At 28.9% G+C, this 16234-nt stretch overlaps 1 protein-coding gene across 3 annotated transcripts in view; it reads right to left on the bottom strand.

The window, feature by feature from the left end:
• Window positions 1-16234, bottom strand: part of LOC113550679 (LIM/homeobox protein Awh) — a 78289-nt gene that overhangs the window by 13661 nt on the left and 48394 nt on the right. For all 3 annotated transcript variants that reach the window (XM_026952672.1, XM_026952673.1, XM_026952671.1), the window contains one exon: window positions 8287-8468. In XM_026952672.1, the coding sequence (XP_026808473.1) occupies window positions 8287-8468 (182 nt within the window). The remainder of the gene's footprint in view (window positions 1-8286; window positions 8469-16234) is intronic.

Below are 16234 nucleotides of genomic sequence, written 5' to 3' on the forward strand. Positions count from 1 at the left end.
CAGAATAATTAAAGGAAATGTTTGTAGTACATATTAGGTATGAATTAACTATCATTATTCATTATATTTAACTAATAATATATAAGACCGTTGTTTTGTCCAAGTGCAACAAATTGCCAATAATATAAATAATATATAATATATTATATTTAACATATATAATATTTGATTATTTGATAATTACTATCGCCGTGACCTCAGTGACTTCCTATATAATATTATAGGTAATAATAATATTATAATAGTAAAACGTTATATTGGCGTTGTTTTCGATAAAAAAAAATAATGAAAAGTGTTTTAAGTACTTATGGTTTCTTTATAATACTTATTGTTATTATTTAATCTTTACAAACAAATTGTTTGTAATTTTAAATATTGTATATCTATCATTAATTTTTATGTCAGTTCCTCATAAGTTTCTCACTGTATAATTATTTGAAACAGAAGTTTCCACGGCGTTATTATGAACATTTTTATCACATTAGATGTTTACATTTTTAATAAGTAATACACATGAGTAATAAGGGTCATTTTGAAAACCATTTTGTGTAAACAACGTGTAAACATATTATGTTATTTATTTTAGGCATCTATCGAAAATCTCGCCTAAAAGACAAGAAATCAAGTTAAAAGAGAACATTCTTACGAAAGTGCATAAAATAGACGAGGATATGCTGCAATGACTTATTTGACGGCCGATTAGAAAACGAACGTCACCTTCAAGACGCGATTTTTGATATTCGAAATAAAATATGGCATAGCCTCGTGAACATGTTAAAAAAAAATTAAAAGTTTTTTTAAAATTTTATCCATAATTATAGGCGGTGTGCTACTCTTTCAAAAAAAAAAAAATATATATATATATAAATTATATACCAAGCGTGGTCACTGGTCACCCGATGTAAACATCAAACATTGCATACACACATACACACACACATACATATTAAAACGTTAATATTATTAGGTATGTAGGTACCTATAACCTACGTGTTATTATATTATATATTATTGTTTTATCACACGAACGCCAACGAGCGGTATCCGGCATTTGCCTGCAAGCGTGCAGCAGTACGGGCGAGCGGCATAATATAAACGTTTTTCAAAAGACACGCGTATATACATTATTCAAGACGAAATATAAAGAACGTACTTTTTTTATTTTATTTTTTTTGTTTTGTTGTGGACAGATTATAGTTTTAGGCCCATTAGTAACGGGGACCGGCGGAATAAATGAGAAGTTTTGTTTTGTGTGTTTGCCGGTCGGCGCATGGTAATGTACATTTTGTAAAAAATCACGCACACCGTCATACATACGATTATTATTATTACTATTACTATTATTATTATCATTATTATTATTTTAAAGGAATATTAAAAATACGAAGAAAAAAACACCGTGTAAGAAGGTCAAGTCTATACAACACGCGTGCTCCGGAGACTTATGAAAAATTCAAAAAAAAAAATAAAAAAATACAACCGGACTTAACATAATGATTTGTCACACGTCCACCGTCCGTCCGTCGTCGGCTTGCGACGTTTTGCCCGGAACGAATGTATTCAAAGTTCGCTGCTCGCTCAGGGGCGATATATATATGTGTATAAAATGTATATATTATTATGTTTATATTTGTCATATACAACGGCATACGAATTGAGTATTCCATTGGTTCGGTAGTTGCTCGACTGAACATAATATAACGATTACAAAACGCGTTGTACGAACGTTACGAAAAAAATAAAATAAAGTGAATATATATTATTATAATTATATTATTTAGATCAAATGTTTCCCGATTTTCACCGATAAACATAGGTAATATGTAGATATTATATGTATGTACCGCGACCGCAGTTGAGTGTGCCATAGTAGATACAAATAACGTTCCACATAACACCTGTTCGTGTTGGTTTCGGGTTTACGGAAATAATAAAACGACAGTCCGAGAATGATATACAGTACGACGACAACGTGATTAAAACTAAGAAAAAAATATTACTATAAATGAAAACTATAAAAAACCATTACAATGGACTAATGTACATAATAAATTATCATTCTATAATAATAAGTAATTTTATATAAAACAATCTTTACATAAAATAATAAGTTAATAATTACAAATAATCGAAATAACTGACGGCTGATCCATTTTGACTTTTTCTCCAGTTGGAAAAATAGTAAATATTTTAACCATTAGAAATGTTTAAAAATAAATGAAAACAATTTCATATGTTATTTTAGTTTAAAATGTATAAGAATACTTTCGAGTTATTTTTTAATGCTATTAATTGTATGTAATACATTTATCTGCATATATGTCTATGAAAATCAATAATATAAAATTAAATTTATGTATGCACATTATCATTTGTATCATAAAAATCTTGTTAAAAATAATTTTATGCAATTAATCATTTTTGACTTAAATTTTTTGATAACAACATTAAATACATATAGGTAATTCTTATCACATGAATTCCAATTCCATTTCTCCGTCAATTAATCAAAAAAAAAAAAATGTCATGTATTATTAAGTATAAAGCTAATGGCCCATGTCGCCCAAGTTAAAGAACAATAATAAAAAAAACTTGATTTTGTACATTGAAATAATTATTCATTATAAAGTAATTTAAATATATGTGAATAAAACTTGAAAATTAAATGAAAAAAATAAATAAAATAAAATGGAAAATTTGAAATAAAAGTCATCTATTACAGTTTAATATTAGAAATAAATTGTAATCATTACAGTGTATTTAAAAAATAATAAATAAAATAAATGATAATGTGCCGTTTAAAAATAAATATATGTACGTTACAGCTACCAAGTATCACTTGTGTATAATATAAAAAGTTTAGATAAATATATATTATTTATATATAATATAATAGATTAACATTTTCAAATAAAAATTTGGATAGCAATTTACCATAATATAGCTGTTAAACCGGTTTTAAACTGGATTATTATATTATGTTCACTGTGTGAAGACTATATAATTTATTTAAAACAAAATGAGTAATTTATTTTTTTAATTTTCACACGTTAGAATCAATCATTAATAATTGAATAGTCTTGTTCTGGGTAAGCGTTACAGAACTTTTTATTTATAAAGCGAATTCCTAACCGTAGTGAGCGTGTAAGCTTTATTGATTATACCAGTACAACTATGGGTATTTTTTTAATTAATATGTTGTGCCATTGAATAAGTTTTAGAGTAAATATACTGTGTATGTATCATGCACGTTTTAAGAATTCGATAAGGTTTACTCTTTATGTTGGAGGTTAGACATCACCGATGTAACTCGAACAAGGTTCTTGTGACATACTATTAATGAAAAAAAATATCGTGTATTTAGAGCAAAACGTTTTCGAACAAAATAGTTTGTTGCACCTATGATTTTTTTATACGTTTTCAATAAAAATTCTACGCTGTTGGTTTTAATCGACAAGACACGCTGTACGTATATTATACTATACGAATATTTGACATTAAAACAATATTTTGTATTAGGCGTATAATATTAACGTAGTTTATCTAGCCTAACCTAACAAATAAGATATGTTGACGTACTCCATTCGACGAGATCGCGAAGTTGGCGTGAGTACCGCGGTTATCTACTCGACAGTACCTCGGATGACCGTGTTATGTGGTACCTTATAGGAATATCATCGTGTGGCGGTAACGTGCGATGATGTGATGTCATCGACACGGGCGACTTTGAGTTTAGAGACTTTATCGGGTCGATAATAAATACAGAAAACGTTTCAACAATACGTGCGTATAATATTATAATATATGTAAAGAAACGTTTACGCGTTTGCAGCGGGCAAACGTACCCATACGTACAATAGTGACAGTAAAAAAACGGTCCGGATAAATCAATCTTAATAGTCGCGCGCCCGGTATATATCACCAACTACCGACACATTGCGCTATACCTATACGCACATAATAATAATAATAATAATAATATAACCCTTCCACATAACAATAATAATGTGTATCTTATGCGGCGGTGGGGTGCGTGCGTGCGTGTGCGCGCGCGCGTGTGTGCGTAGTGGGTTTTGATTTCTCTCGCGCGTATCACAATAAAATATATATGCCTCGCGTGTGTGTAACCTTTGTACAAATAATATAAACACTCCGGATGAGTAGGCATGTTCTCGGTATATTTTTTATTTTATTTTGTTTTTTTTTTTTTTTTCTATTTTGTTTTCTTTATTGTACGATCGGACGTTTGAGGAATCATTTGTCATCTCCTCTCCTCTCCAGGGACACCGACCGCGATGTGTTTTTTACGTACTGTACAAGTGTGAACCACTCGACCTTGCGGCCATCGACCAATATTACGATCAATTTTTTTTTATTTTTATTTTTTTTTTCACCATCATTATTATTATTAATGTAATAATTCGTATTGATCGAAACACGCGGAGGTTTGACCCCGGAACGTTACTTGTTTGAGGTCATCAACACCGAAGAATTATCGAAACCGATTTTTTATCCGCGACCAAGACTACCCCCCAGAAAAATGACTTTTTCGCTACGTAAGTTACAATATCGTGATGTCTAGCTAGCGCTTCGTAAAAAAAAATCGAAATTATCCCCATATCCAGAGCAATACTAGCTGTTATTACTAATATATTTCTTATAATATTATGCTTAAAAATCAATAACTATACAATTACACGCACGTCGTATGTACTAAGTATGTCAGCAATGACTGGTGATATTAAAATTATTGAATAATTTTTAAAACGCGTGTATAAATACTATAAATCATATATGCTAATGCGATTATTATTCTAAATACCATTCCAGAACAAATTCTATATTTTAAATATTATTAAAAGATCCAAGTTAATTATATATTTTTAAATATATTATTATAATGTATATATAATATATATACATTTTTTTTAACATTGGTTAAAATAACAGAAAGGAATTTATTATGTATTAATATTTTTTTTATCTTGGCTAACCAACCGCGATAAGATAAATACAAATACAATATATGTACAACAAAACGAATTACAAGCTTTTCGTCGAGTGTACGACAATGATGAACGTTCGAATAAGAATTTACCAACAACAATAACATATTATGTAATAATTTTAGCTTATTGAAATTATTAATATAGCTACGATATTATTATCACATACATAAATCTACGTACAATAACGATATTTATGCTGTATATTTTAAATATATAAATTGGTCTTTTTGGATTTTTTACAGTCCCGGTTTGAATATATTTCAACCCAAATTGTCCACGGTTAGTATACACTATATAGATACCTATACTGTCCATATACTTATGAACTGTTAAGTATTTAAATTTGTTTTTGTATTCCAAGTACGTTTAATAAAAAGTATTCAAAGAAAATATTGAATTCTTATCTTCTTATTTTATAATTATTAAATATATATTAAATTTTGAAAAATACGGTGCAACTATTTTTACATATACTTACTAACTTATATTTTAGATCTGTTAATTATGAATATAATATTAAATCTATATATATGTATAATCACTAAATAACAATTTTTGTATACAAATAACCTAAATAAATCTCGATTCTCAAAAGCTATTGTAGACAAATCAATATTAATAGTATTTTAATACCTATTTTAAATATAATAATTTATAGCGTTTTTAATAGCTTATATGAATATTATATGATATATCATACCTTATAAGTTATGCCCAATTGTATGTGTAGATAACGTTTGACGATACACTGACGCTTTATTATATTATATATTAGATTACCTTATTCTCGATTTTTCGTTAAAACACTATAACAACCGTGTAATAATAATAAAGTAAAAGACAAACCTACTGCAGAAGACCACCACTGGCGTAGGTAGAAATTAATTCCGTTGTCGTACGCCATATCGACTGGCAGATTTATTGGACGGTACGTGCCGTTTAATTGGGCCCCGTGTAGTTTTTTTTTATATATATACGCGTATATAACGAGCGAGTTTTCAAGTTCTTCTGGGTTTTTTTTTTTTTTTTTTAATGTTTTTGTTTTGTTTGTTTTTTTTTTAAATATCAGTTTTAAAATCCGAGCGCGTGGGTAGACGCCGATATTGTGACAATATTGGCAGTCAGCTTAAGTTTCATGTAGGTAGCGGAAGACGTTGTAAATAGTTAATTTGTTAATAACTTATACAACATATTATTATATTATATTATACTGTACAATGGTAATATAGGATATTATAGGCTATAGAAAATCATCGTAAGCCGTTTTAATGGATAGGACGGACATTTTCAAGCCATTCTTTAACGATATTTTATGAGACATACTAATCATATTACGAGCGCACGATATAATACAATACACAAAAAATACATATTATTATACTCACGAGATATAAACGTAATTTTAACTTTTAATATTGTCACTGCAGTGTTTTAAGACCATAAAAGTCTTTTATAATATTCCTCCGCATAAAGTATAAATTTGTCTGTATATTAACGCACACGCACGTTTAAAATTATATATAATTAATTATAAATTGTGTTACACGTAAGTGTACCATTAATAATCATTGAGAATCTTTAAATAATATTTTACTATTCGTATTTCGAGTCAGGATTTTGTACTATAAGGTTATTGTTTTGTTTGTTTTATGTTTTTCTTTTTTAATGAAAAATACTCATCCTTCTCTGCCCCTCGAAAAAAGAAAATATAAAATAATAATAAAACACCATACAAAATCTAGAGACAAATAGGCGACACCATGTATAAAGCCCTTGCGATATTAGTTTCGGTTAAATAATATACCTACAAGACTATATACATGCCACACAACTACGCGTGGGGGTGGCGGCGGAATGTAAAAAAAAAAAAAATCATCTTGGCCTACAGAAGTCACAGTGTCACATTAACAGGTGCGAGGCATTGTGCCACGGTGTCTTCAACGGGTATCTTCGAAACACGTCTAATTTTATGATTTATACGACCGGCCGCTTCTGTCTTCTCGCGGGGCCCTCTATAAATCACCGGGCGGGCAGAGAAAATAAAATAAAAACATTTTTTATTTTTTTATTTTAAACCAGTATGCACAGTACGCATACAGGTATATTTACCCGAGTCAGGTTGAAAATTCGGGCACTTCTACGGGGGTCATAAATTTTTAAATAAACAATAATGTCAACGGTGTGTACAAGAGACGTATATTGGACACCTTCTTCACACTTTGGCCAATAATAATTGTTTGTAAAGAGGCGTTAATGATAAACACGCGGCTCCCATATAATATTCTCGCGCCACGACCTCTCGAAATCGCTTTACAATAGGTACATCAAAACACACCAATAAACACTTTTATTTAATATAATATATTTTTTGTACCTTTTTTTTCGTCATGTCTCCGAGTGACAATAAGGCGTAGTGTGACCGATCGTTTGGCCACACCGGTGTTGATTTCAATAAATAAATAATTGCAGAAGTTTTTTTTTTTTTTATATTATTATTATTATTTGAATTGTTCACCAGTTTCAGACCTCTAATTGTGCTCATTAATGAATTATGGCCGGGTTTACATTGCATTAGGGAAATTATGCATTCGGTTCCCGGCAGAGGAGGAGTTACACTCTTTGTTAAATATGAACAGTAAATGAGCATAGGAAAATAATAACATATAATTTCGCTTATATGCGGTAAAATATGTGTGTTCAGTGTTTACTGTGTGCAAGTACAGTTTTTCAAATGAAGTTTAAAATGTTAATTTATACGTATAGCTCAGATGATTGTGAAAAAAAATATGCGATTCACGTGCTAATGTATTAGGAACTGCAGTAAGTGATATTTTAATATATTATTCTTGAAAAAAATACAATACCTCGATAGTTGTATTTTAATAATAAATTATATTCACTGTACTTTACCTAACCTACTGAACTACTCGATATTGTAGCGCATACGCAGGTATAGCACTAAATATTAAATGCCTACATTTACAAAAATGTCTAATTTCTTCTTCTAAATGTTTAAAGTTTAAAATGAATTTACGTAAACGTTAAATCAATTTGACTTTTTTCAACTTAATCCTAATTTGAAGGACACATATATCTATAGGACGTAAGTACAAATGTACGGTATTTATCAAACAATATGATTTATTATTATTATATTATATACTCTCAACAGTGATCAAACATAGAACCCATAATATTATTTTTACATTATATTTCAAAATCCTTTGTTTCGTATAGGTACTTATTAAATTGTGTAAAACTCTTTAAAATGATTTACCTGGCATAGTCCTGTCGGCAATAAATTGAATCATCTTTGATAAAACATGACGGTTCATCTTCTAATACCAAATTGCACACACAGCATCTTAAACAGGACACGTGCCAAATTTTGTCAGAAACCTTCAATAAAAACCTATCCGTAATTGGATCTGAGCATCCTCGACACTGCAACGATTCAGTCTAAAACAAACAAACACAACATATGATTTATTCGTATGGAATATTATATTGAATTCCAATACTGTGATAAAATACCAATGCACTAAACAGATATTATTTTATTAGTACTCTTTAATATATTAACACCACGACTGCATCATTATTTCTTATTATCTAAATCGTATAATTTTACAATAATTCATTATATACAATCCATTAATATTTATTAATTTTGTTTTACGTTGCAAACAACGTATTTTAATCATCACAAAGTAATATATTTCAAACTACGTTTCTATTAAATAATGCTTTGACTGTTTACAAACATATTATCAACGATATATTACAAATTATAAGTAATAATATAGTTTTGTTCTTTTTACAATATCAAATCAAATTAGATAAAGAATATAATATTATATTATAATTGTTGGTTTCACTCATTATCGACTATCACTGTTTAATATATTAGTATTAATAATTACTTTATTTGTCTTTTGAATTTAAACAAGATGGTCTCGATTTACACAAATACTAACACAGGAGAAATTCGTCTATTATACCCACTTTACTGGTTAAAGGAGTTGGTGTGTATTTTTGATGATATATTTCCATATTTTTTAATCAATTTTCAAAATTTTTATAATTCCAACTATTCGTCAACCCTTCACTTCATAAAGTATTGATTTTGAAAATATTTTTTCATATAATTAATTTTAAGTTGATATAAAACAAAACGTATGAAAAATAAATATCTATAAGTATTCTATTTTTATTACTATCCATTTTCATAATTTTTTCTTTATATATTACAATATACTTAAAATACATAAATAAATTAAACACTTTATAATTAATATTTATTAATTCATAGCCAAGTTAATTTTTTTTTATTGCATTGCATATATATACATTTTTGTTCTTGGACCTTTCGCCTTAAGAACTCATCTGATTAATGAACTCATATTATACTTGGATCTCAAAATAAGTCCATTGGAAACTAATGTATACTATTGATACAAATAAATTTTCAATAAGCATTTTTATTGAAATATAGGTATTTCATCCAAACGATAATTTATTTATATCGATTAACTGAGTTTGAATACTAAAAAGAAAACAAACTTCTTCGTATCGATCATGCTATACTCGCGTAATTATATACCTACATTAGGTACATACTTATAATGTAGCCTGGTAATTGTATTATAATAAGATATCTTAAATTAACAGAGTAAAATATAATGATCGTGTTACTGTGACGTAGTCGTACAGTCGATTAAAAAATCCTATACATATAGCAATAATATCCAGTCTAACTATGATAATCGAGAAAAACTGTTGACCATAATAATATTATAATATAATAAGAAATATATTATAGTAAAATATACGCGTTTACGGTATTAGGTTAGTGTCGGATACTCAGATTACCGATATCGAATATATATATATATAACGTGGACGCTGAATAATATAATAATTATATATGTTCCACCCCCTGGTGTTTTTTAGTACAAATTGTGATGTTACAGTATATAGTTATTATTGGTATTGGACGTTTCGTATAATAATAATATGAATAGCTTTTTTAAAAATATGTACGTATATTATACGCGCGTAATTTTATTATATTATTATGCATATTATGTATATATCAATATATAAATCGGCGGGTGGTTAAACTATTCGTAACTACCGCGCAATACATCTCATCGGCGAGCGTATCTACCTATACTCGTGTATTATGTATATAGCCACACGGATTATTTACGATTTCGCGTTTGTCCGATAATAAATCGACAGACTCACGTCGATTATAATAATAGTGCCTATACAAATCAGATGTGTTCCTATAGAGTATTATCGTATAGCACAACGCATACTATCACACGTCTATTTATTTAGCAGCTGTATAAGTAAATTCGGGATTTTGTGTACCGTAGCACACTTAAGTAAATTACCGTGAACATTTTAAAGTCTTTTATGAAATGTATACCTTACACTAGGAAAAATATGAAAAATATATTCATCAAGGGAATACCTTTTCACAAGATAAATGCTCAAATTGTAATTTGCGTAATTTATCATTTTTTATCATCTCACTTTGGCACTTTTGTTTAATATGATATCATTTATTAACATTGTTATTAAATTCTTGATATTTTTTCTTGCAAAAGAGCTGTTTTGGAACTTCGTCGTGTTGATTTGTATAATAAAAATACAAATCATTAAACTTAATAAAACTTAATTATTCTATTACAATACAATTATTTTTACAAAACAATTTAATAAACTATTAAATAATAGAAAGAATTTGCAGGATTTTCTTTTTTGAGAAAAATTTATGAATTTATTCACGTAATTTATTGATTTTTATTAGAATTAAAACATTTAAAGAAAAACAATTGTTTTTAATTTTGGACGATTCACTCCTTTTACCACAAGTTAACCATAAAAAAAAATATATCTATTCATGGTTAAGCACTCATCGGATATTAACGACGGTTGCGGTGATTTATCACTGCTGTTGTTATCACGTTTATAAATAAAAACTAAATAAACACAAAAATTGAATGACTATAATTTTGAATTATTCAAAGTTATTACTTAATAATTCGAATAAATTGAACTTTTAAAGTCATTGCCAAATTACGTTGGTATAATTGAAACGAAACGATCGAATAACGGCAATTATCGTGTGCACTTACATTTTATAATGAAACATATAAATCGTAATGTTATTCAATATTTGTCAGTGATCGATAAAAAACGAATTGGATATCATGTTGTTAGCGGTGTATATTCAATTTACGAATAATATTTATATAGTTACTACATGACGATTAAAACATAAAACGTGAAAACACGGTATTAGCCTTTAGTTGTTTTATGAAAAAATAAAACATAAAAAATATTCTGTTCGTTTGCATCCAAACAGTATCACGTGAAAAAAAAATGTTAACAATAACTCAGACGTTCAACGCGCACAGATAAATATTGAATTTTATCGGATATTTTAAAACTAAACGTGTACCTACCTATTCGTATGATATATACGTGTACGGGTATTTCTACGTCGTATATTACAACAACTGTACAATACGGTTGAAAACATCTTTGTTTTACACATATTATGATAATATATGTATATGGTCAGTATGTGCGCATGCGGTCGACGTTAATCGCGTATACGAATGCGCTATTATGGACTATGATGTAACGACTGGCGTATTGGATGTTGGACAGACGAATTTTTGATACGAAGAAATACACGAAAATAAAAAAAGTGAAAAACCTAATAACACACAATAAACGACGATAGCGCGAGGGGCATAAAACCCGCAAATGGCGCAGGGGCGGGTGGTGGGGTGGCACGACGACGTCCCGTAGTCACGAGACGTGTATATTATAATATATTACACGATATACATTATATACGCATATACGTATATATTCGCCGGGACTCGTAATACTATTATATATCCGTCCGAGTTTTTTCGACAGTCCAGCTGCGGGGCGTATCAATTATTTACTCGCGGGGTTTACCAAGCAAGTGTACTCACGTCTGTCGTATACATATCACGAGCGGCGCTACATTTTGATCGGCCGCGGGATAACGCGCGCGCGTGTCCATAAAAACGAAAACAAATTGCCGCAGAGTCCGCGCGTGTATACGTTTAAATAATTTATTATAGGTAATAATAGATGTGTATATATATATATATATATATACGGTGGTATAGGTACGACTTGCCGTTGTATTATTTTTCCGTTCAGACACCATTACCGTATAGGTGCACGTAGTTACGTTACATTAATAAGTGTATTAGCATTCAGTTTAGTGACTCCGTAATGTAAAACAAACGGACAAAATAAACATAATAATATAATATACCATTGCACACCGGACCCCCGCGGATTCTGTGTATAAAACAATATTAACACGTTACATTGTATCGTGGCAGGTATGTACCGCGCTATATTTTGTGCGGTCGCTATTGTAGAAACGCAAATCGACTTGTATTTATAATCTCTCTCTCTCACTCACGTTTTTTAAAAAAAACATACGAGATGAATTTAAAAAAAAAATTATAAATTTAAAATAGACTAATACTACTGTGATTAATACGAACAAATCTATAACAGAGGCTTATTACTTATTTGTGGACTATTTGGTACATACCTCTTATTGACGGATGGTCTTTTAGATAAAAAAAACTAAGTTGAGTAGATTTTCAGTAATCGGGTTATTTCCGAAATCCTATACAGTGAACCATCGCTTAGATAAATCAGTCAAACCAGAAATTAAGCCATTTTAAAAGCATGATATTATAATCATATCTTTCTTTTCACTAAATTTAAATAGATTAAGTGCCGTCAAGACCGACTAATAGTCACGAGGTTCATGTTACATAGATCAGAAAACTATTTTCAAAAATCGAATTTTGAACAAGTTCAATTTAAATTTTGTCAAACATATAGGACCTACACGGTGATGGCCATACCACCGCAGATCACCAAAATCTCATAAAATATAATATAATGTAAATAATAATATATAAATAAAATATTGATAGATTGATAAATATGTAGAGAAAAATAACGTTATTATTTAATAGGTATAATTTATTTAAAACAGACATACATATGGGTACCTAAATGTATATAAATTTACTATAGTTTTCATTACTAAATAAATCTTAGAATGAATAGGTAAATAAAACTAATAAGTTTATATTTTTTTGGTCTTTAAAGTTTAAGCACAAATACTTTTATCATATATAGCTATAGGTCTAACATGAATACACTCGACGATAAAATGGTTTAATGGGCCCATACAGAGAAAGCTATATAATAATATATACGCGTTTCGTGCAGACATCGGAGTAAAGTGTATGAAAATGTCAATATCTATGCACCAATCTAAAACAGTTTTTTAACGTCATTAATATCGGCTACTATAAAAATAGAAAATAAAAATCCACAACCACAATAAATGTTCAACTCGGACACGACTGCTACAAAACAGTAGCGCGTAATCTACCGCATTAACGTGTTTCGTTCCATTCATTAGGTATACCAATACCTATAATATAAGATGCTAATCTCTGCACGGGACCTATGAGGTATATACTTATAGTGTAAATATAATAGTATAAAACTTATATCAGTCTTAACATTCGAATAAAATATATTCTATAATTTTTTTAGTATTGAGTAGGCAATCGTTGAAGTGTACCAAAATAAGTGGGATAGGAGAGATAGCACCGATCCAGTTTATATAGACGTTATAGTTATGACATTTTGCGTTTTCATGAGCTCCAATACAGCCGTTATCGGTATTGATCTGTGCTGTTATTGTAGGTATTGTGAAATTATATTTTTGGCGGCCAAATAAAAAACTTTTGGTGAGAATAAATCCCGCTCGAGCATTCTTCCCCCTTTGACTCTCTTAGACACATTTTTTAACGACAAATCACACCACAAGTACGTGCGGTTCGTCGCATTTTGCAACGAGACAAAGTACATATATATTATCATTTATAGCGCAGCGCGACATTCGATATCGAATTTAAACGGCTGCCGAAGACGCTTTAGAAGAGTGTTAATTGTAATATCTGAAACATATTTTGAACGAGAAAAGGTGGTCGAACCGGTTGTCGGTCGATCCAACCGTCGTCGAAATGTGCGTTCATTCATTCTTTGTATTTTCGTCGTACATTAAAAGTTATTACACTTAACGCGGAGAGATAAACACATGCATATTATGCGTAATATAAATATGTGAACATTTATGTTATGTGAGGCGGATGATGATAATAATAATAATATGGTCTATACTATACATAGACATATATGCGTGTGTGTATGTGCACGCGAGCCCGTTTTTGATTCATAATTGGACAGTGGTGACCGGCCGCGATGGCGCGGGTCGTAAAATCGAATTCAACTGTGAAATTCTTTATATGCCACAGTGGAGATCATAATATATGCGTTTTTACGCATACAATACATTATCGTTTATCGCCGACAGATATCACTTCGTTCGTCTCGTATAATATGTAAAATACTATTTTCTTTCTTCTGCAAATACAAAAAATAATAATACACGATATAGATAGCTATACCTATTACCTAATTTCCTAGTATACATAATACGTGCTTAAATTTTCTTACTAAAAATTTTAAATCTTATAGGTAATAATAATTCATCGACCACATCGATTTTCGATTTATAATCGATACGCAAATCGAGTTACTTCTAGTGTGTATGTCTAAGCAACTCATATTATATTGATATTAATATATATTTTAAAATATCATAACACGATAATATACATTAAAAATTTTATTTGTGCTTATTAAACGTATGTTGTTTGTATTTAATTGAATTGCAAAAAACATTAGGTCGCTTATACTAGTTATAATATGTACAATATTACCTAAATTAATGTCAATATCAATTTTTGAAATCAATGCGTGGAATAAATAAAAGATAAGCATGACTTACAGTTTATTATTAACAAAGCAATATCTAAAGTGTACAATTTCATTGGTTTGAAAATAAAAATAAAAATTTTTTAAACGTTTTACCAATATATGATACAATTTAATGAAAAATCAATAGTTATATTAATAATTGAAAATTAAGTTAGTTTTATGTAATATAAAAAAAATATAAAAGTACCTGCTTATTTATATTAAATATTATAATCATACTTAAAATCCTAAGTTCTTTTTGACAATTCAGTACGTTGAATGCGTATAATAGTGTTTAAGTTAAATTACAAAATTATACAAGTTAATTATATAAGAACGAGTTACTCGTTTACTAAATAAGCGTGGTAAATACATTTTAATAGTTTTAAAATTTACATAGGTACAACTATTTATTCATTTAAAAAAAAAAACTATAAAAAAAAATTGTTGTGGAAATTGACTATGCAGCATACTTTACATAAATTAAAACAAAAGAAATAAAGCGTATATATGACTAGTAATCTTTACTAATATATATTTGACTATGATAATAATATATTATGCATGCAAAGTGCAAAGTTTATCAATATACGACTTATGTATAATGTATATATTATTGTATATAATACCTGTTAAATACGTATATGAGGTATTGATGAATGTATAGGAAACACAACATTTCTCAGCCAGATGACCTTAGATATAGAAATTTGGATTATTCAAATAAGGGATACCATGAAATACACATTTCACACATTATATATATTTATATATATATACGTATATATTTATCAAAAAACTCATTAAAATTTTAAATCATAGCCTATTAGCACACATATCTTTGGGAGTTAAAACTATGATATCGTATTAATCAATTTAACTCAAAACCAATCGAATGATTTATAGATTCACTATTAGCCAATACTGCAGTATCTTTATTTTCGATACTATTGGTATTTTTTAATTTAAGCTTGAAGAATGAATAGTATTCCCTTTTAATTCGAAACTAGCAAAATACTTCAATATCTTAGAAAACATACTAATAATTTAAAATTGTTGTTGTTTTTTTTTTTTACTCGTAGTACTCTACATTTTAGTATTTCACTAAAATTATTATTTATCATCTTTTTTTAAGCTCCTTATATCCTAAGATATTTCTTAGTTCATGATAAAAAAAAACTTCTAAATACAATGGTAAAATTTACTACAGACGAGAGACGACGTAGTATTACGAAAAGAAAAATACGTTTTTTCCTGTATGTGAGAAATACGTCGCCACTGTCGAGTTTCGACAACGCTAAAAT

The sequence above is a fragment of the Rhopalosiphum maidis genome, chromosome 1, assembly GCF_003676215.2.
Source record: "Rhopalosiphum maidis isolate BTI-1 chromosome 1, ASM367621v3, whole genome shotgun sequence".
Classification (NCBI taxonomy): Eukaryota; Metazoa; Arthropoda; class Insecta; order Hemiptera; family Aphididae; genus Rhopalosiphum; species Rhopalosiphum maidis.